The sequence below is a fragment of the Triturus cristatus genome, chromosome 10, assembly GCF_964204655.1.
Source record: "Triturus cristatus chromosome 10, aTriCri1.1, whole genome shotgun sequence".
NCBI lineage: Eukaryota > Metazoa > Chordata > Amphibia > Caudata > Salamandridae > Triturus > Triturus cristatus.
Genome location: NC_140593.1, coordinates 1,165,951,472 through 1,165,975,165, shown reverse-complemented (window position 1 = coordinate 1,165,975,165; position 23,694 = coordinate 1,165,951,472). Strand labels below are relative to the sequence as shown.

The 23,694-nt window shown below is 43.5% G+C and overlaps 1 protein-coding gene across 1 annotated transcript; it reads left to right on the top strand.

Annotated features, from left to right (window-relative positions):
* The first annotated feature begins 3,075 nt into the window (after window positions 1-3,075).
* On the top strand, window positions 3,076-21,184 carry LOC146796857 (extracellular calcium-sensing receptor-like). Its single transcript, XM_085631393.1, has 4 exons — window positions 3,076-3,305; window positions 6,635-6,926; window positions 9,231-10,049; window positions 21,131-21,184. The coding sequence occupies exons 1-4, from the start codon at window positions 3,076-3,078 to the stop codon at window positions 21,182-21,184; spliced, it is 1,395 nt and encodes a 464-aa protein (XP_085487519.1).
* Window positions 21,185-23,694: the final 2,510 nt, after the last annotated feature.

Below are 23,694 nucleotides of genomic sequence, written 5' to 3'. Positions count from 1 at the left end.
TGGCACTATTTTTCTGTAACCAGCATCATTTCAATTTTTTTGTTCTCTGGACATACATATGGTCAAATGTCAAAATGCCCATAAGGCTTTGCGGTAGCATAAAGGGATGCAAAGCAAGGCGTCTCTTTCAAGGGCGCTTATTATCCAGCGCAAACGGTGTATTGCAATGGAAAGGGGCCTCTGTCACAGCCATGCCAGAATGTTTGCAGTGCTTTGTGTCAAGGGGACGTTACAGGATCAGAGCAGTGCTTATATCTACGACTTTGGATGCAAAATCCAATCTACTTAGATTGCCACGTTGGGCTTTAGGCCAAGAACTAAGGGGCATATCAGCAACAACCGGCGATAATTATCGCTAAGCGCACTTAGCGCTAGGATAATTATCGCCGGCTAACGTGGATTTTTATCGCTGAGATAGCGTGCTATTAGCAACGCTTATCTCAAAAGCGATAAAAATCCTAGCGCTAACTGCCTAACGTGAGATTATCGCTGGAAACCCAGCGATAATCTCACGAAATGTGGCGTTAGCTTGCTGATAGGGCCTCACAAACTTAGCTATGATATCCACCTTCCATAGGATATCATGGCTAAGTCAGTTTCAAAGCAGGCGTAAGGAAAGTAGCGATAACATGGGTTATCGCTACTTTTCTTGCCGCTATGCTTCATAGCGTGGGGCTTTTTGATCGGAGAAATGTCGCTTAGCGACATTTCTCCTGTCATGTCAGGTCAGGAACGCCCACTTTGCATCTCATTAGAGATGCAAAGCTGGGCGTTAGGAATTCGTGCGCTAATGCAAGGTTTCACGCGGCAGCGTGACCTTGCTAATTAGGCGATAAAATTATCGCCGCTTTTCAGCCGAAAACGACCGCAAAAGTGGCGAGAATTTTCTATCGCCGCGTTGAAGATATGCTCCAAATATTTTCTTGCAGCAGGCGTTAAAAGAGGGAAGTATGTTTATTAATAATTTTTTGATTTTTTTAAAACACCACTGCACATGTGCTGCAGTATGCAGCACACTTTCATCTCGTGGGATTTGAATCTGTCAAAGCATAAGAATTTGCATAGAAGGGTATACTTTCAGTACAAACCCTATGCTAGACAACGCACGCTGACCTCTGCACTACAGTCCATGTCTCTTGAGGCAGTCTCTCGTGGGACAGCAGCAGTAGGCCAGTCGTAGAAGAATATAGCTCTGCTCTGTGCTTCCCCCTTGTGCAACGCAGCAAAACAAATTTGGTTGCAGCGCTGCAAAGCTTTAAAATGTAGTAAATTTGGCCCCAAATGTCTAAATTGTTTATTTTTTTTTCCTATCCTGGTTAGCCAGGGCTGTCTAAAGGCCGCTTAACTGTTGCAGTGATGCGCATGAAAAAAGGAATGCACAGTATTTGTCCAAATGAGTTTCCAAAAAGATTTTAGACCTGCCCCACATCTCCTTGTCCTTACTTGGTAGAATTTCAAAAGAAGACCTTATTATTTACTGTCCAGAAAGGGGCATTGCCAAGTTCTCATACTGTCTCTTGTAATACCAGCACACAGTGAGATGTGGGGAATCTCATACACCCGCTCTGTGCCCCTGCCTGCTCACTGTCAATTACTGGCATGTTGACTATCACTTCTAAGCACCCTGTGGCTTTCAAGCTGCTATGATAGATCACAGGGTCAATTCATTTCCTGTGGGCGCCCAGGTTTAGACTCCAGCTCTGGATCCTGGTGAAGTACAAGCCGTTCATCCTTCTGAAGCCCTGGATGTCTTTGTGAAAAAATGCATGAGTAGTATATAAAGGCATATGCATGTCAATGTATCAGAACCTCCCCGCATGTTGCTGGGTTTAGGCAGCGGAGCTGGTTGGTGGGTTTAGGCAGCTGAGCTAGTTCTCACAGTCATAGCTTCATTACAAATCTATACGCCTAATCGGAGAACATTTGATAGAAGTCCTCACAGCATCCACATAATGCAACAAGTGATATGAGTCCTTGCTTTCCTGCAGCCACCCGTCCCATGCGACTGCCTATGGACTGACCACATACGTAGGATGTGCAGCTATTGCTTTGTGTTTGGTTCATGTGTCCTTGCGACAATGAGATGGTCTACATTCATGATGACACTTGCCATGATGCCATCGTGTTAAAAGTCACATAGTGTCACCAGGGTCAAGGGGCACATAATGTCACTGCCACTACTTTAGGCTTTTTAGTAACCCTGGGCGGAGTTCGTGGGGTTGCCCTACACGGAACTCCTTCGAAGTGGCAAAAAAACTCTGCTGCACTACGCGGAGCTCCGCACTACGCGGAGCTCCACAAGCGGCGGAGTTCCATAGAAAAATGCAGTTCGCAGTGATTGCACAGTGTGGATATTTGTCCGCACTGTGAAATCATCGCAAACAGCACCTTGCACAGCGCAAGCGGTCCCTTCTTTCCCTTTTCTGCCGCTCGAGTAGGTTTTTACTCGAGCGCCAGTTTTCTCAACGCGAACAAGCAGTTTCTCATCACGAGCAGTTGCGAGCATATGCGACCACTCGCACTGAGAAACCTGACAACCCCATGTAGAGAAATCTTGCCGGGATGTTTATTTTCCATGCTCGCGCTCGCCAACTTGAAGTTGACGATCGCGAAGGAGGAAAAATCTCGCCAGGAGGTTGATTTTCTTCACTCGCGGTCGCCAACTTGACGTTGACGATCGCGAGCGAGGAAAAAAACTAACGCCCATGTGCCTTAAGAGCCGAAATCCTGAAATAATCGCATTTCTACCATAAAGTGCTCCTGGGGAAGGCCCTCTCCATCACAACAAATATGTGGTGCTGTGTGGTACTTGCAACGATAAAACTGAGATGAGGGACACGTGGCAAGCAGTCTTTTAACCTCCTGCAAATAACGTTGATTGACAAGCTGCTCACCAGGATTCACCATTATGTTGTTTGCTCGTTCATTGTGTCTGTGGCATTCTGTTGACGTGTTCTTGCTCACTTTGTAGACTGGGTTCAATTGATGAATTTACTCTGATCCATTGACTGTGTTTTTTATTTCCAGATCTAACATCAACTATAGGTGTGGCAAGCAGCTTTTCAGCCAATCAAGATGGACCGAATTAAAGTGTGTCTACTGTTGCACCTTATTGCTGAAATGTCTAATGCTGCAGCGAAAGACACCTACACATACGACTATTTGCTCTCCAGACCCAACCTGCAGGCGTACTCGGGCAACGCAGATGTGATCTTTGGAGGGGTCACAGCCTTGCATCTGGAGAGTTTTTATCCCCCTTCCACCTTACAGTTCATGGACCCCCCAGCTCCCAGAGAATGTCGAACGTAATTAAGCTGAGTTTATATTCTTGTTTTTTAGGTCTCGCCTGACCCAGCGCATGCGCTGGTCCGGCGAGACTTATTGAGTGGGCTCCAAAAAGTGCTACCAGGCCAGTCTAGAGCTACAGTGCATGTGCGCGGACATGCGCGCCGCTTTTACCACGATTACTTTCACTTTCGTGGCCGCACGGCCGCTTTGATGTTTGATCGCGATCACTTTCGCGGCCGCACGGCCGCTTGGCATAGCCAATAGGTCTCGCTTTTGGGACCGTATAAGTATTTAGTTATGCAACTGTTGCATGGCTAAACACTTATAAGGTCCCAAAGGCGAGACCTATTGGCTATGCCAATGCTTGTATTACTTGCTCTAGCAAAAGAGTGTCCTTCAGGAGGGAACCAGCACATAATTATAACCAATGAAAACATTTCTCAACAAAAGAAAGCCAATGAAAGTCAAATGTCACCTTTAACAGAATAAACAACAAAGTCTTGAGAGCTTGCAAATTAGCAAAAGAGAAGCAGTATTTTAAAATGTCTTTGGGCCGCAAGCATTCATTTGCAGTTGGAAGCGTTTTTGCCTGTGGAGAAAAAAGGAAAAATGTGCATTTGCATATCAGGCACCACTTCCAAAGGCTATGCTATGTGGAAATTCACACTTTAGATATAGGAGCCCGGGCAATAGGTCACATGACATTTTTAGGGGAACTTTTACTTTTATCGGTTTAAAATATTAAAAATGCTAGAGCACTACTAACTTAATTTTAAATTAAGTCTTTAATTAATTTAAAAATATTTAATTGAATTTAAAAAAATCTGAAATTCAATAAAAAAATTAATTCCCACCTAAATTTAAAACATTTAAATGAGAGACCTTGTTAAAATATTTTTTATTTAATAATAAATATGTTTTATTTTTAGAAAATATTCAAATTAAATTATATTTATTCATATTTCTAAGCATTTTGAATCATTTATTTTAATTTAACATTGCTTATTATGGGGTTTTATTTTAAGTCCCTGCATCCCTCATGTTCTATTGGGGGGTGGTTCGAGATCAGTTGTTGGCTATGTGTGATGCTGGACTTACTAGTGTTTCTTTTGACAGTGCTAACTTACACTTATAAATGTAGATCCACCCCACTTTTCAGATGTTGTATATGTGTCCACACTGATCAGTAACTTTACAATCGGATTTTGTGAGTAGTAAAATTATTCACTCATAAGTGTAGGAGTAAATTTGCACATGTAAATTACTCATAAGTGTAAGTTACCATTGTGAATAGTCCATGAGTGTCCCTGCCTGCTGTTTTATAACAAGCCATTTTTCAGCAGGAATATCAGGTTGCCATTCATGGCTCACTTGACATGGCGACCTGCAAATGCAGAACTGCAGGGGGGGTTTGTGAGCAATTAACTTTTTATCTAAACATGATATCATGTAAAGCTTGATTATTGGACTATGGTTATCACATTAAGTTAAGTTTTCCACGGGGCATATTATCAAGAAACGGCGTTAAAATTATTCGCCGCTTTAGCGGCAGAAAACTGACGCTAAAGCAGCGACAATGGGCTTTATAATATGCCGCAGAGAATTCCCATAGAAGCCCAGGTTCTGGTGTCAACATGGGCTTCTATTGGAATTCTCTGCGGCATATTATCAAGCCTATTATCGCCGCTTTAGCTGCAGTTTTTTGCCGCTAAAGCGGTGATAATGTTATCGCCGTGCTTGATAATATGCCCCTAAATTCTTACATTGATTGTGTAATTTTTGCTTGTGATAGACTGGGCTCACATTTAGAAATATTTAGCACTGGGTTTGCATCACAAAATTGATGTAAACCTGCGCCAAATAATATTTTTTGGGTATATACTGTCTCAAGTAACCAAAGCAGAGCTAAGCACTGCTTTGTGTTATTCAGTTACTCTCTGTCAAGGGGGTTTTCCATGGTTTCCATATGTGGGTTTTCCACTGCAACAACCCATGGGTTCTGATGCTAAACCCTATCGACTAACAATAGTAGACACAGTTTTGCACCAAAAAATAACACCAATTTGAAGCAGGTGAAAAAGAAAAAATGCTTTTAGTTCACCTTGCACGTACTGTGCAGCATACATCCAAAGTGGGAAAAGTTTTAAAGTTAGACTAATCTTAAAATGTTGTGCTAGAAGGGTACCCTCCCAGTACAAAACCTATGCTAGACATAACACAGACACCTTTGCACAATGGTGTATGTGTGGCACTCAGCAACCTGATTTTGCGCCAGCGCTAAGGAGAGAGCAGGATAGTGCCATATCTCTGTAGATATGGCACTTTCCTGCTGTCTCCTTCCCACACTTTGCTGCACCGCATTGTTCTCCATGCCACTGGAATCAAGCTATCCTGGCTGAAGAGGGGTGAAACCCCGAAGCCGGTCCTAGGATGCTTGTTTCCAGTCCAGGGAGGACCTGGCCTGGCAGTTCGGGCTGGACTGTTCACATGGGGCACAGGGTCAAGACTGATTTGCATATGGCTGGGTCCAAACTGTAATGGCATGGTGAGGAAAAAAACAATGGATTTAGGCCCAGATCTCTGTACTGGGGTGAATGTATGACATTGTTCTGCATTCTGTTCATCAACAGTTCTTTTTGCACCGCATTGTGTGACATCTTTATAAATCTGGGTATTGTGGTTCAACTATAAAACCACGTGCAGGTGCTGTGAAAATTGATTCATGCCACAGCCACACACAATGCAATAGCATCTTTCACTCAATTTATCCCACCCGTGTTCTGCAGAACTCTCTGTGCTATATAAATAGTGCCAAAGGAACATCTTTTATGGAATGAACAGTCAATGAGGCCAATAAAGGTATTCCTTCCCAAATGTTGTGTTTTTTTGGACAAACCTCATTGCTATGAATTCTTATCTTCTCATTTTAATACAGCACTAATGATGGATTCAATTCTTGTTCCGTCCTTAGAGTCACACGAAAGATATGAAAGACAATAGTGCTGGTTTTGTGCTTGTTTTGTCCAAAAGCTTTCTTTTCCTGATAAAACTGAGCACACATTAAGAAAAGTAAGTGATAACAGCCTCTGAAACCATTTGAAACAATGTATTCCTCAATATGTGGGCTGGTGTCTAAATTGCAAACACTGTGCACAACCAGAGTCTTTTTGCACCCACTGTTTATCCAGCGCTATAAAAGATGGGCTAAATCTACATAACACACCGCTTGGATAAATGATTCCCACCAAAAAAACACAGAAAACATTCTTTCTCCATTTGTTAGCAGACAGATTCTGTACATAATTGCAATTCCTCTTGATGAATGTGCCTTCCTTTTGCATTTCAGAATATCTGTTGACAAGTATCAAGCTATCATGGCCATGGTTTTTGCCACAAATGAAGTCAATAGGAATGCAAACCTTTTGCCCAATACAACTTTGGGGTTCCAGATTTTTGATTCTTGCCACTCAGATGCTGGTGCCATGCAAGCAATGCTGTGGCTAGTCACTGGCCAAAACAAGACACTCCCCAACTACAGCTGCTGTGCAAAACCCAAGCTGGCCGGCTTCATCGGAGATGGTCCTTCTTCAGAAGACATGTCCACGGTTAGAGTCCTCGGTGTCAACAGGATCCCTCAGGTATGAGACACATATTGTAATTAATAATTAGACATTTCAGTCTCAAAGGAACTGAAGGCATAATCTCAGATGGGGCAGTTTTCGGATCACAAGTAGTAAACACGAATCTGAAAATCTGATTCTCATGTCTGTGAATTTGGTCTTATGTCTGAAATGGGGCAAATATACACCTTTGTCAGCACTTGGAACTGGCCTCTTAGAAAAGTGTCTTGCTAAAAACCAAGATGTTTCTTAAATATGTTTCTGTAATCCTTGTATGTTCCCTAATGTAGTGACCTTAGTTCTTGGGCATGGCCCTGGGACAAAATCAATTAGAAGCACAGAAAATTGAGAAGGTGCCTGATGCAGATAATATTACACTTTCTTTTCTCACACTCAATGTGCCAGATTCAGTGCCCTTTATCTAATGATTACCTACTGACAAAATTTCCAAGGGGAGGTCAGTGTGATGACCAAAAACAATCCACTCAGCAATTGTGGTTGCACCGAATGAAGCTTGTGCGCGCCCAGTCTCTATTTATTGTATCCATGACAACAACTCTCATCATTACATATATGCATGCCGGATCTCACATTACGTCCTGCCGCAACATTAAAGTAAACACTACACATCAACATGGACCAACATTACCACTATCACATATTTCTGACCAGCAAAGTCTTTCAGTCTCGGAAAGTGTAAATGTATCCTCTAATGCGAAACTTACATGATTTTGTCTGAACATAGTGTCAGGTTAACTGGGCTACTTGAGTTTGTTGGAGGCGGTGGTCTTCCACCTCACCCACTATGCTCTGATTGCCGATATCATAATCCAGTGGTCAGAGTGCTGCCCTAGGTGCCAAGGGGACCACCACCGAGGAGCTGTAGGTATTGGTCCTCCCAACATCGTAATAGGGCACTTTGTTTTTTGGGGAATACCTTGAAGGCTCTACACATATGACCCTTTCTGTAATTTGGAAATGTGTCCACTTTTCATAAATATATAGCTTTCCTGGATTACTCATGGGTTTCACACTGACCTCCTCCACAAACTGGTAGTGGGATGAAAGCACAAAAAATCTGAAAAGTGGGCTTTCTCTTTGAAAAATGCCAAAACTGTGTTTGAGAAATAGGTTTTTTGATTCAGCTCTGCTTGATCCTATAAGCTGGGAAGATGGAGACTTTAACACAGCAAACCATTTGTTGATGTCGTTTTTTATCTAAAAATACACTGTTATCTAGTGGATTGTATGCATATTTTTTCAAATAACTCAAAGTTTAGCTATATTTTGACAATTTTCTCAGCTCCCCTCTAAGGGAATCTATAAACCCTGAGTACCTTTCAAACAACCAGGATGTTGGAAGAAAAAGGACACACATTTGCCAAGGATCCCTTATATGGACAAAAAGTTATGGCGGCCTAACCACAACCTACCCCACATAGCAAAAAAAGGGCTCGTGACTATGGGGGGTGTCCAGCAACTAACGGGCTAATGGTAATGGGCAATGTTTTTTTTTCCAAAGGTTACTTTTATGAAAGTCAATCACAGGCAAGGTGGTTTGTTGACTTAAGTAGGCCACCATCTCTGTGATTGTTTCAATCACAATAAGTTACAATTTGCAACATAGCTCATGAATATTAATGAGGTAGATCTGTTCGCAACCTACTCCTAATCAGAATGTTTTGAATTGACCTGTTTGTACGTAGATTGATTACGAAAATGTACAGTGGCAGATAACAGACAAAGGAAAGGCCAGAAGCATATCATCTACCCCTTACTAAAAGATAACTGTTGTCCACAGATCTAGCTTTACACGTCAGTGCATTCATTTTAAAGGAAGGCTGTTTGAACATTTTGTCTGAACCTGCAAAATTAGTATGCTTGTGAAGTAATTGGCTGATAAATCAATAAGCTTTCTGCAGAAAACATTGACAACGACGATAAATGACACAGGGGGATTGCCATTGCTTTGCCTGCAAATCACTTTTTTAAATGTATGCTATATGATCCACAGCTTCTTGAAGCAAATCTGCCTTAGTTTGCAGAAGACAGTCATCTCACGAATGACCAATCTTCTCCATAGGTATCTGTCTGATCAAGAGGGCATTGTTTGAGACTTATGTGCATTATCCTACCCAATAATTGTATAGCAAACAGGAGAGTGTAAATATCCCTTATATCTACCTTATTTATTATCAATGGAAAATTGCTTACTAGCATTCATAGACCACGGCAAGCAGACACTTTAGGGTAAGTGTGCATTAATGTCTGATTTTCAATACCTGAATCTGAACAACTTTATTAATTGTCTCCTCTAACTAGATCAGCTATGCCGCAGCACTTCCCATCCTGAATGACAAAATCCAATTCCCATCTTTCTTACGGACAGTGACCAACGCTTATGCCCAGCCTCTAGTGCTAGTGGAGCTTCTGCTCCACTTTGGTTGGACATGGATAGGAATCCTGATCTCCAACGATGACATTTGCCTCCAAGGCAGCCACATTCTGAAGCAAGAAGCAGAAAAGAGGCAGATCTGCATTGAGTTTTTTGAGACTTTACCAACAGATGCCAGCCAAGCCTCCTTGGACCATACCATAGGAGTACTGTACAGATCCACAGCTGCAGTTATTATCTGCTACACCTTCGAAAATCATATCATCCCAGTTCTGAAGGGTTTATCTTTGCTTGGCGTCTCTAATAAAATATGGATTGGTATTACTAGTTTGATGTCTTCATCAATGTTTGACATACAGGATTTAGGGCAGTTGCTCAATGGCACATTGGGATTGGCAGAGTACCACAAGGAGATCCCTGGCTTTAATGATTTTATCTATGGAACTCATCCATCTATGTATGCAGGACACATTTCCTTGATAAGGTTCTGGGAGCAGATGTTCAACTGTTCCTGGACAGAAGATCACAAAGGAGAGAAAACATCAGATGGGTTCAGACCTTGCATTGACACTGAAATATTACAAGGTTTTGATGGTCCAATGGCCTATGGCAGGTTTACTTATTGTGCTTACAGTGCTGTCTATGCTTTGGCACAAGCCTTGGATGATCTTATTTCTTGCAAACCTAAAGATGGTCCATTTGCCAACAGATCATGTGCAGATCCTCAGAGCTTCCAACCATGGCAGGTGAGAGCACTAGCACATTGATATATAGCTTAGAATATGTTTTTCAATGTCAATTCAGATTTACTTTTTGAAGAAAGTATATATATCCATAAGAGAGAATTATTAAAGCATGTGAGCAAAAGAATCTCATTGAAAAGGACGCATATTATTCTAATTCTCTCTAAAAGATTCATGCGTTAAAGAGTCATTAGAAAATATTGTAGGTTGCAAATAGCTATGGCAAGGCATTCCACAGATTTACCCATCAGGCGAAAACAATCCGCTCTGAAAGAATGTGGTCCAATGGGAAATAGGATGGTCATGTAGAAATACCAGAGAGAGTGGTAATAAGATCCTTTACATTTTTGGAGTGATCATATAGATTTGAGCCCTAGGGTCAGGGTTTTGACTTGGTGTTTCTATAGCTGCTAGGTTTTCCAGGTCCATATGTGACAAGCTGCTTCATTCCGGGTATTTTTCTTTGCACTCTGGGACTTGCAGTGCTGGTTATAAAATGTAATGAACCAAAGTGCAAAATGCAAACCTGGAATGGAGCAACTAGGCATGCGTGGACAAAGGGAATTTGACAGGGAGTATTTTCCTTGGAAGCCTGGAGAGGTACTAGCAACCACTTTTGTGATTCACACAATTTGGTTTTTAGTAAGTGTTTCATTTTATATTCCAGTAGATTATATCATTATCTAATAAAGAACGGTATACACACTACACCACTTCAGGCATTTCCTTAAATAACAACTGCACTTTTACAATGACCACTACCAATTTAAAAGGCGTTTGGGGTAATTTAAAGTTTGGCAGAGATCCCCTCCACTGTGGCAAACTCACAGTTCCCCCATCTCATTTAGTGGTAGGGACTCACGGATTGGCCATCAGTGGAGCCTCCGCTGAATCTACTGGTGCACAATCATCGGACCCTATTGTGAGTGGGCTCCCATACAGAGATTACCCTACTCTGTCTGCAACACAAAGCATCCAGTAAGGGAAAATCTACAATAGCTCCACACATTGTGACAACTCCCAGTGTATAGACCCAACTTTGTCTTTTGGCTGCTTTGTAAATCTGGATTCAATTAATGGTTGGGAAAATGAAGGACTTGCAGCATAAAATGGGGGTCTGGAAATTCATCAGGAGAACCAGCCCTGCACCTGACTGTGCAATGAATGTATCCCAGCGTCCATGGGGGTCAGTGGCCAGCCCTCACTGTCGCTAGCACCTGCTCTGCACTATAAAGTGCCTCAAGAGGTCTCACCACATGGCATGCGCCTGGGCAAGGCTCAGGCCAAGGGAGGGCCCATCCTGGGCCCGTCAGCAACAAGAATAGGCAGGGCAGGGCCAACCACTCTTGTTTTTTTACACAAATTCCCGAAGTGAAAAGGAGAGGATATAGCCTTATGGCTAGAGCAGTCGACCTCGAAACTGGGAAACCAGGTTCGAGTCTCGGCAATGAGGCTCACCATCCTGTGATTCTGGGCAAATCACTTAATCTCCCCGTGCCTAAAAAAATGAAAGCACTCTGATACCTGATATCCTCAGGTCTACTTTGAGCTATATAAAACTCAAAAACAAACAAACCCGGAGGGAGCAAGGTACTGTGGCTTTCTGTACATTCAGTAAATCGCTTCAGCTTATTCCTAGCACTTTGGCACAGTGTTCTTAAAGCATAGCATGGTTCAAAGTGGGGAAAAGGAAGGCAGCCACTAGCCCCACATATGCTACTCTCCAAACAAGAACCCTGAAACATTCTAAACATGCAGTGGCTAATAGTGTGTCCAGAAATATTGACACTTTATTTGAGAAGGTGCACAGTATCTTGAAAATTGGCACCCCCAGGGATGATTGCAATGATATATGGCTTGAAGGGGGGAAGGTGGCAGCAATATTTAAGAAAAAACCCAAAGAAATTGAAACCGACTCTCTGCAGCCCAAAGAGGGCCCAGCTCCCTCCAAATCACAAGAACAACCTGAGTATGTCCAAGTGCATTCAAATGTAGAATGCTTTAACAGGTTTGAAGTGCATCAGATGGATCCTCCTTCTGCAGTCTGTAGATTGAGTGCCACTCCAGTTCCATTGCTTGATATTTCATTGCATCACGCCAATTTTTCTACTCTTGAAGAGGCAGTCAACTTCATTAAGCCTCTGAGGGGTGGGTCTAACAAATTGAAACAAGTTATACTTGGTGTAGCTGACTCTCTTGCAAAATTCTATGGCAGTTGCTTCAGTCTCCCCCCTTCACTGTTGTTCCCAGTTCCATCACTCTGTTTCCTTCTAGAAACTCTACCCAACCTCCAGTTGACTTCCAAGACAATCAACACTAGGGGCTCAAAAGAAGTTCTAGTTATAATGAGGGCTCATACAGGAGCAACTCTGATATGATCCTGCCCCGGCTGCAGCCTAAGGAGTTGCCTATGCCAACTGAAACTGCCTATGCTACTGCTTCGCTCACCTGCTCATTGCCTCCAGCTGGCCTGATCCCCATGCCCCATTTGTTTAGCCACCCTATGCCCCAAAAGACAACCTTCCCATTTAAGGACTTGAGCACTTTTATGCATCAATTGGGACACACCACTTTCATGTCAAAGATTCCCAAATTACTCCCTGGCTGCATTGGGAACAGGGACTCCTAGATCAACAAAGTCTTGCATTGGATTCGAAATGTTAGACACTGTTAGTCAATTATTCATTCTAATATTGTATATACAAGATGTTTTCAATTACATGATACCCAATGGCATGTTATTGAGCTCAAACTAGCAACCCCAGTGCTGGTAAAGGGGCTAATTGTATTATATCAGCGTACACCTCCCCCTCTAGGGTCAGAAATCTGCTTTAAGATGAGGCTTGCAGTGGCTGGTAGGAATTCTATCCGTAGTGCATGGTCCAGAGCGGGTCAGAAAGGAGAGTTGCCCCTGCCTATCCGCCTCACAGTGGACTACATTTGTTTGACTGACTGCTCAGCTTACCTGCTTTCCCACTGGCAGCTAAATCACTCTCTCGGATAGCGCTGGGCTGACTCCCACTAGGGACGTTATGGTCATAGTCTCTGATGAAAGGGTTGGGCTCATTGTCTCAAGGGACATTATGGTCACCATCTTTGATGATATAGGGAAGAATGTCTTTAATTTACTTACTCCGAGGGCCAAAAAATACCATGCATGAATCAATCTCCAAACCTTCCTCTAAACGTTCATCTAACCTTTTAGAGTTACTTAACTGGAACATAGCTGGCTTTAAAACGAAACTGGGAGATGTGAACTGGGGAGGGTTTATTGAATGGCTTTCATATTTGCATTTTCCAAGAGAACTGAGCAGTCAACAAAGCCAGGGATTTATTACAAATGGCTTGGAGGCAACACCTGCTGTAGGAAGGCCTTCTGGAGGGCTTGATGTTTTGATTAAAGTAAGGCTCGACTGCTTAGTCAAGGTGATCAGGACTGACTCCCTAGACTGCTTGCCCCAAAAATAACACAGAAGGTAGGGATTCCCTAACTTTTGGTCAACATTTACAATAGGTCATCGCCCTTTAACAAACCTTCACAGACCCTAAAATCTTTGAGTTCATTATTAGAAGTTTATGAGGAAGGATCCTAATTGATTATAGTGGCAAATTTGATACCGGTTCGAACCCTACCCTCCCCCGCATGCTAGAGCTGATAAGGGTAGATGATGAACTCTGGGGAATCCCTTCTTATCCCAATTCCAGGAAGAAGGTTAAGATGAGCACAGCTGGTTTACAGGTAGCAGATATAATTGTGTCCCACAGATTAAGAGCATGCACCGGCCAATCAACTTCAGAGTCTAAAGCTATATCAACTTTTAAGAGGGATGTTTATCAAAATAACACTGCTTACATTTTGCCAGACTTAAGGATCTGGCATGAAATGGCTGACATGGCAGTCATTGACCACAATGATAGCGACCACTTCCCTCTTCTTTAGTATCTAAAAGAATCTTGGATCAAGGATGCATCTTGTCCTGAGATTGCAACAGCTATTGCAACAGCCCTGACAAACAATAGATGCAATATGAACTGGCAGTCTTAGCTAATACTGGAAGTGCCCTAAAAGAAATCTATGAGCTTGTCAGTATTGCACTACATATACTCAACAGCCAGCCTAAGCAACTTCCCAGACTCTGGCTGTGCATGAATATCTGTTTGTTAACCTAGGGAAATTATTCGTCAAACAGGTCAAGGCTTAAAACAACCTTCTTAAGACACCTGGGGGCATATTATCAAGAAACAGCGTTAAAATTGTCGCCGCTTTAGCGGCATAAAACTGCTGCTAAAGCGGCGATAATGGGCTTGATAATATGCCCTTGAGATTTCCCATAAAAGCCCCTGTTCTGGAGTCAACATGGGCTTCCATGGGAATTCTCTGCGGCATATTATCAAGACCATTATCGCCGCTTTAGCTGCAGTGCTTGATAATATGCCCCCTGATTGGTTCAGTCACTATTGTAGGGAGGCCAAAACAGCTCTGATGAGCGCTTTAAAGAGCAAAACAATCACGGATATCACTATTGCTAAACTTGAATATACAAAGGTTGTTAGGAGTAGCAAATCCTGGAAGTAAGTCGGAGTTGAAAATGGATTAATACCACATTAGTAGCTTGGGTGTTTGGGGTTGAGCCAATACGGTGTAAAATTCTGCTCAGAAGCCATCGGTTGCTCAAGTCTCTCCTCGAGGTAGGCTGTAAATAACAAAGAGGCATATCATCAACGAGGCGTTAAAAAGTTGTCGCTGCTTTTGCGTCCGTTTTCGGATGAAAAGCGGCGACAATTTTAACGCCCTATTAGCAAGGACACGCTAACGCCTGAATCCATGCTTCTTCGCCCTTTCCCTTAATGCCCAGCTTTGCATCTCTAATGAGATGCAAAGTGGGCGTTCCTCCCCAGAATAACGGGAGAAATGCCGCTAAGCGACATTTCTCCTATTATCAAGCCTCACGCTAAGAAGCATAGCGACAAGAAAAGTAGCGATAACCTCTGTTATCGCTACTTTCCTTACACCTGCTTCGAGACTGACTTAGCCATGATTTCCTATAGAAGGTGGATATCATGGCTAAGTATGCCTTGCCCTATCACCAAGCTATCGCCAAACTTTGTGAGATTATCACTTGATTTCCAGCGATAATCTCACGTTTGGCAGTTAACTTTTGAGATAAGCGTTGCTAATAGCACGCTATCTCAGCGACAAAATTCCACGTTACCCGGCGATAATTATCCTAGCGCTAAGTGCGCTTAGCGATAATTATCGCCGGTCCTTGATGATATGCCCCAAAGTAAGCTCTTGAAAGCACCCAAGGAGAGCTGCGCTTCTGCGAAGATCTCTTCTACCTTGATTGGAGCAATAAAGTGAGAGGCATATTAGCAATACCGGCGGCAAAATTATCGCCGTTTTAGCAGCAGGAAACTGCCGCTAAAACGACGATAATGGGCTTGCTAATATGCGTTATAGAATTCCAATAGAAGCCCAGGTTAGATGTGCAGGACATGTAACCTGGGCTTCTATTGGAATTCTATACCGCATATTAGCAAGCCCATTATTGCTGTTTTAGCGGCAGTTTCCTGCCGTTAAAACGGCGATAATTTTGTCGCCGGTCTTGCTAATATGCCCCTGAGTTATTACTGATTCTGGGGTGGGTATGGGGCTTTTTAAAGAGTTTTATAATAGTTGTGAAAGGCTTTGGTAATGGCTGATTGTGTATTGACTATTTCCCCCATCGATAATGTTATTGAAAGGGGGCAGATCTTACATGATGGAAGGTCTGTGCTACCAGTCAGCTGGATTTATCTCCCTCTTTATGTATTATTTTCTGATATGAGGACATGTTGTGGCATCTAAGTATCTCCATTACATCAAAATAAGCCATCCTAACTATGTGTAAGTGATTTGCTCTCTTTGGTGATATCTGTGCCTCGCCCTCCAGTGTGTGGAGAACAGGTTTCTGCCTTTGTTAAATCCGCCAATAATGTCTTTCGTACTCCGCTGTTGTGGTAATACACAGTCCTCTTGTCAGCGCCTTCAATGCCTCCCATGGGGAGGGGCGGACCCTGTGTTTTATTGAAAGAATGTGCCTATATAGTCCATCAGTGCCTGTGAAAGACTGTGTCTTCCAGAATTGAGTGAGAGAGTCGCAGGTGGGAATTGGGGACCAGATTCTGCCTCAGTCTATTGCCATTCTTTGAGGATTATGATTGGAGATTACCCTATGTTTAAAGGAATTAGACACTACTTGAGTATGGAGAATCGAGGAACATAAACATCTTTCTAGACTTGAACACATCTTGTGAACTGAGGAATAAAACAAGAACTTGCAGCCGTTTTGGCACCATGTCTCTCCTTGAACAGGCTACCTTTTGGATTGGGAGGTATTAAGGCTTGTGGGGGGAGACGGTAAGGGGGTGTTGACCTATCTTTCTCAGTGTCTAGAACACAGTTAAAGTCTCCTCCGATTATCCAGATTTTGGAGCACCAATCTTCTAGGAAGGTGGAGAGAGGGGACCAAAACTCGAGCTGGTGTGTGTGTTAAGCATAAACCACCCCTAGATTTAAGGAAGCATCATCTAGGGTGCCTCTCACCAATACAAGCTGGCCATCGGTATCAGTTTAACCTCCTCCGCTCTGAAGAGTACCCATTCCCGGACCCACAAAGCTGCTCTTCTAGTGTAGGCTAAAAAGCCTGTGCTGCACACCTGACCCCGCCATTTCATTTGTAATTTTCAGACCCCTGGCATTTCATGTGATTCAGACTTCTGTGCGGAGACTCCACACTTGTAAGGTTACTACTCATTAATTCCTTTGTGAATAGCAAACAAACATAAACATGCAAATAAGTGTAAGTTTATCTTTGAGAATCAAGCCCTTAGTTTGATGTGCAATCCACATATCACATAACCACATGGAATGTCAGAGGTCTGAGCTTGGTACCATAACGCTACAAAGTCCATGCAGCATTATTCTGATGACACTTCCACATTGCCCTTTTACATATCATTTTACTTGCAGAGACTCCGCACTCATAAAGACGCTACTTGTAGTTAAGACATGAGGCCCCAAGTGGCTACCAGAAACTGCACATCCAGTGCAGGTCAAGCCATCCATGGTAGCCCATCCCTGCATACATCGAACGCCGCTTATTGGGTCTGGGTCACGGCAAGCCTGGCCCAAACTAAATCAACGTATTCCTAGCACAAAGAGAATGAACGTTCACCGCATGTCTCCTCTACTTTTTGGCGGGAAGACAGGCTGAAAAAATCAGAGCAGCCCAGAAGGTGTGCCCACCTCTTCCAACTGAGGCCAAGCGAGGTGAAGCCCACTCTTCAGTGCCCGCCATCTTGCAGAGATCCGGTGATCCCTGACCTGCCTCAAGCTTCCAGCCGACCTCTGCTGCCTCAAACCGGAAGGTCCCCCCATCCACGGCCAGGAGCTGGTAAGAAGGACTGACCCTAAAAAGCACCCCTGCACCCGACACCCCACGGCCTTGGGTGGCCAACCGACAGTGCCTAACCAACCCCCAGCATCCCAACTTACCTCTCCAAGTGGTGGTCGCACTCAGAATACCTTCGTCCCCAAGCCTGCCGTGCTTATGCAAACATGAGACTCCCCATTGAAGGCTACAGGGCTTCCAATGCCAAAACAGCACTTTGCACCTGGCCGCCCCAGTACCACTGAGGGTGCATCTTCTGTGCTTGCCTAAACCCCCATTTGCCCTGATCTTAAGTCCAGGAGCTGTGCTCTCACAACCAAGTGGCCTGCTCGTCAGCAGCCCCAAACCGGAGGGCCCCTATCCCCCATTGGATATCATTGGGCCTCAGCACTCTACACTCGGCCACTCTAGTGCCGCTCAGTGTGTAGAGAGAGTGCATCCCTGACCCTAAGGGATCCCTGAGTCTACCCCCAGAACCTTAACTCCCACGACTGAATACTTACCTTATAACCAATAACACTATTTTCCTCCATAGGATAACATTGACTGTTTTTCTTGGAAAAGTTACGAAGTGTGGAATTTGAAAACCTAAAGAAATTCTTTAAAATTGTACTAACTAACAAAAATGATTTTACTTACATGTTTACAGGAAATGTCCCAGTGTATTATCCAGGTATACTGCACTGTGTAAGAAAGGTAATCTCAAAAGTAATTTACCTGCAATTTTACTACAAAGCCCATTCAAAGTATATGTACTGTATTTACAAAGCATTGTATTTCTCAGTAACAATACTGTAAGTCAAAATAAAATGCATATACAATTACAATCCAAACGGTGTTACTACTGTACATTTACTTCAAAGTACTTATCACTTACCTGTGCCAGACTTGCTTAGTTCTAGGAAATAAAACAACTAAAAGAATATTTTTATACAAAAACAATTGGACAGAAGTTCAGTCTTTGAGTGTGTGAATTCATTTGCTGCCTGAGTGTGTACAACAAATGCTTAACACTGTCCTCTGACACAGCCTTACTGCTCGACCACACTACCACAAATAGAGAGTAAGGTGCTATCTAACTTTACCTCTGCCTACCTTTGGGGTTTCACTGGACTCTGTGCACACTATACCTCACTTTGGTATAGTATATACAGAGCCAGATTCCTACAATGGGTCACTCATGTCCCCTCCTTTATCCTTTAATAACCAATCCACCATTGGTTATGTTTTCCTGAGTAAGGGCTTGAGCAATTGCATCACTACCCATGAGGTGATTCAACGAAATGTGAGTGACCACGTCGCTTTGCGGGTTGTTGAAGACATTAGTACCACTGTACACCAAATGTAGGCTTTTTGAAGAGGCCTTGAGTCATTGAGAAAATCCCTTCTCCATCCTCAAGGAGAGCAAGGAGCTGTGTCTAATTTGGCAGTGCCACGCTCCATCATTTCCAAACACTGGGATGCAACATATTTATAAAAAGATGGCGCGCTCCTGTGTTTTCCCTAAATCTCTTAATCGTGGATTAAATATGATCCAACTAGGGTATTGATTCATAAGGGGAGGGAGATCTGTAGGTTTTTCCACAATCAAAGGCTTCAATCCAATCCTAGGCTGCATCAGATTGTGTAAAGAAGTGAAAACAATGTCCATCCGTTATTTGCAGTTTTGCTAGGAACAGCAATGCACATTTTAGGCCCAGGTTTTGGAGGTTATGTTTGACCTGAGTAAATGCCTCCTTTCTGTTACTGAACTGCCAATTTGTAGTCCGAAAAAAGCATCACTTTTGTGTTCTTGAATTAATGATGCCCTTCTCATGGGCCGCTAGGATGGTCTCTCTTTCTTGGTAATTCAGAATTCCCACTACCATCAGCCTAGGTGGTGGTCCCGGAGTTGGGGGTTTCGCTGGTACTCAGTGTGCTCATTCAATCCCAAAATGGGGGGAGAGAACAGTTGGAGCAATACATTGTGTCCACCAAGTTTCCAGCAATGTAATAGGATCTTTTATCTCCGCTCCTTCAGGCAAACCCACAGCATGCATGCTTTTGTGATGGGAGCGGCTCACCTCCATGTCCTCTAGTTTGTTTTCAACTGTTTAATTTTTATTGTTTATTGAGCTCTGTCATGTAGGGGCCAAGTCCAACAATAGCTTTGGAGATGGTGTTTATTGTTTCAGACAGTTTGTGTTGATTGTCTCTCAGAATCGCCAGGTCATTAGTCAGGGCATCAAATTTAGCTTCAAAGACCTGTCTGGAGTCTGCAATTGCTGCCAGGATCTTGTCCATGGCTTACTCATGCGGAATAAAAGCTGATTGCAGATGCAGCCTCACAGCGAGTGTTGTCCCGAGTGGGCCTGCCTCACCCCCAACCATGTGGGGGCACAAGCAGCCTCACTCCCAGCAGAGCCCAAGGACCCTTCCCATGCAGACTTGAGATACTTTTAGTGCTGGTTTGGTTCTGCATCTGTTTACGCAGTCAGTCTGTAGGCCACCTTGTCGTGTGCACTCTCATTAGGCCCTCAGGAAGTTTCAGGGCCAGGCTCAACACCCCCCAATTCTTGATCCGTTTACTCTCAAAGCCCCCGACTGAGCTTCCTACACCTCACCTTTTCAAAGGCTGTAATGATGAGGCGACAGGTGGAAGTTAGGAGGTGACCTTCTTTATTCGTTCTAAGTATCAGAATGCCGTTAACTAATGGCTCCTGCTCACTCCACCTCAACGTTCGACCCGTGCCGGGAGTCACGCGCACAGGCACAAAAGGTAGGAAGGGAACGGGGAAGGGACAAAGAAAGGTTAAGGTGATCACAGCATATTACATTTTCTCCCGTTTCTTAAGACAACTTTGGAATGCACAGTTTTCAAATATACAGGAAAATACTTTACTTCTCTTGAAAGTAAACTAATACATTGCCTAATCCTTAAATCTTATGGGCGGAACAATTGTTCTCCTATCCTGAATGGCATCAACAGGACCGGCAGCCAACCCAGGAAAAGACACCTTGGGGAGATCGTCAATAGACACAGGATTAGTGCCATCCCTACATGCTTCACCTATGCGTGACTGAGCAGAGGATGCCAGACCATCGTTCTGCAATCCACAAGGCCTGCTCACAGGCTCAGGGATCCTGCTCTGGCAACTTTCAAACCATTCCACCACTGGCCATTGTCAAGCAGTCCCCTTAGTCTTGACCATACACCTCGGTTCACTATATTTGCTCATGTTGGCACCCTTCCTGGGATACCTCACTCTCATCACATCACCTTCCTTCACAGACATCTTTTGTACAGCATTTCTGGTATCATAATTAATGCGAATGCGTTTCTGGCACTCATCCACCAGACTTCTCATCCTGCTCTCACTCTCCTTGTGGTTCTCGTTTTCCCACTTTTTCCAAGCCAATGACCAATGTGGTTGCAAACGTGTAATAGCTGCCCTACCCCTGGTGAGTTCAAATGGGGCTCTACTGGTGGTATTGTGAGGGGTTGTACAGTACGACCACAACCTAGTACATAGAGCTGCCTCAACAGGAATGTGTGATTTCAAGGCCATTTGGATGGTTTCTTTAATCAAGCGATTGGCCCGTTCTACTTGGCCATTGCCTTGTGGGTGACATAAAGAGAACTTCACATGCTCTATGCCATTTTTTTTTAAGAATGAGACTAACTCGGAGGACACAAACTGCACTCCATTGTCGGAGATGAGCTGATGGGGAAAACCTTCCCTGCAAAACAACTCCTTCAAGAAGTCAATTACTTCACGTATGGTGGGTTGAGACACAAATTTGACGTCCACCCACTTGCTGAAATATTCAATCAACACTATGGCATAGCGTAATTTTAGATTCAAAGCATTCATAGGACCTATGAAGTCAATGCTGACTTTGATCCATGGACCTTCTGATAGTTCAACAGAGTTCATCGGACAATGGCGTGTCGACATAGATTTGTTAGCTTCATTGCAAACTGAACAGTGAGTGACAAATACATCAACGTCACAATCCATGGAGGGCCACCAGTATCTTTCCCTCAATCTCTGTTTGGTGCCTGTCATTCCTACATACCCTTTGTGGGCTAAAGTCACCAACCTGTTCCTCATGGATATTGGTGCTATTAAAGTTTCACCCTGGAGAATGACATCTTCGACAACACCAATATCTTCCTTAATTTTACAGTAGGGTCTGAGTGCCTCATCAAGTGCCTTTTCAAGTGGCCAACCTTTGATCACATATTTTTTAACACCTTCCAACACTGTGTCATCTCTTATTGCTTCCAACCATTCTGATTTCGTAATGGTACCATTGGATTCGTTTCCCTCAAATAAGCATGCAACGAGTAGATCATCTTCCTCATCCACTTCGCATCATCCTCACATGGGACACATGACAGTTAATCTGCTGACACATTCACTCGGCCTGGAATGTTTTCCATTCTAACTTGATACTCCTGCAATTTGTATGCCAACTTCGCAATTCTTGGTCAAGGCCGGCTGGAACCCTTTCCTTAAAGTATACTGACCAGTGGTTTGTGGTCAGTACCGATGGTGAATTCTTTGCCCCACAGGAAACTTTTAAACTTTGTGACAGCCCAAACACAAGCTAACAATTCGCGCTCAATTACTGAGTTCTTTGTCTCAGGGTCCCTTAACTTCCTGGATGCGAATGCGATGATTTTCTCCCCTTTCTCAGTCATTTGGCTGAGCACAGCTCCCTACCCGATTTGGCTTGCATCTGTTGTTACAGTGCTTTGCAACTTCTCGTTGAACGACTGAAGTGACGGTGCTTGCTCAAGTTCCTTCTTAATGGTCTTTATTCTCTGTTCACATTCTTCATCCCAATGGAATTCTGCATCTTTCTTTACCATTTTTCGTAGCGGTTCAACCTTGGCTTCATAATGTTGTTTGAATTTGGAGTGAAATTCACACATGCCCAAGAAAGACGCAAGTTCTTCCTTATCTTTTGGATTGGGTGAACATGAATTAGCTGATATCAAGGACGGTTTGGATCATACACCATTTCCATCGATGAGGTGACCTAAGTACTCAACGGGAATTTGCACTTGTCTTTTTGCAATGTGATACCACTGTCCTGAATCCTCTGAAGAACTTTGCTCAGGGTGATTGGGTGCTCCTCTTCTGTCTTGCTGTAAATTAGTACATCATCTTGAAATGATCTGACTCCTTCCATGCCATTGAACAACTTATTCATCGTGCGCTGGAATACAGCTGACGCCGAACACAACCAGAAGGGTAACCTGCGGAATTGATATGCTCCTTCTGGTGTGATGAACGCTTTGTATTCTTTTGACTCCCCTTGTAATTGTATTTGATGGTAGGCGGCCCTGAAGTCTAGTGTAGTGAAGATCTTTGCTTGACCTAACGTCCTTACCATTTCATTGATTAGAGGCAAGGGTTGTCGATCAGCTACCATGTGGCGGTTTAATTCACGAAGGGCAATGCACAAACAGATCCTTCCATTCCTTTTTTTCGCGATAACCATGGGCGTCAACCACTCAGATGCATTGACTGGTTAAATGATACCGTCCTTGCACCAACTCTCCAGGATTGCCTTGACTTTAGCGTGGGCAGACAAGGGTATATTCCTGACCTTCTGTTTCACTGGGTAGGCTTTACTCTTCAGGACAATCGGGTGTTCAAAGTCTTTTAAGCATCCCAATTGCTCATTGAACACCCCCTTGAATTTCTTGAGAAAGGTCCCCAAGCTGTCCTCTTGAACACTGAAAACAAACAGCGGTTGGCAAGGGTTAATCATCAGTTTAAGTTTTTGTTGTTCCACCCAACCTAGAATGTTTACATTGTAGTCTACTACAAAGACTCTCGGGGAGACGTTCTTACCCTTAAACGCTGAATCCGCTTTGAACAACCCTTCCAATTTTATCTTGTGCCCACCATATGCACCTGCAACAATTTGCCTGGATTCCAATGGTGTCTAGAACTTGAGACTGCTGTAGGTGTCCTTTGAAAGAATTGTAATTCTGCATCAATTATCCACCAACATTTCGACATCTTCACCGTTCACACAGACTTCACACCTGGGTTGGTTTTGTGCATCTTCACTGATGATAATGGCAACCAGCAGCACCAAGTTCTCCAGTAGTTCACTCTCATCTAAGTCTTCTTCGAATTTTTGACTCATTTACTGTGTAAATCTTCTTAGAACACGAAATTCTGCAAACCTTAAGGAAATGTCCCATTTTTCTG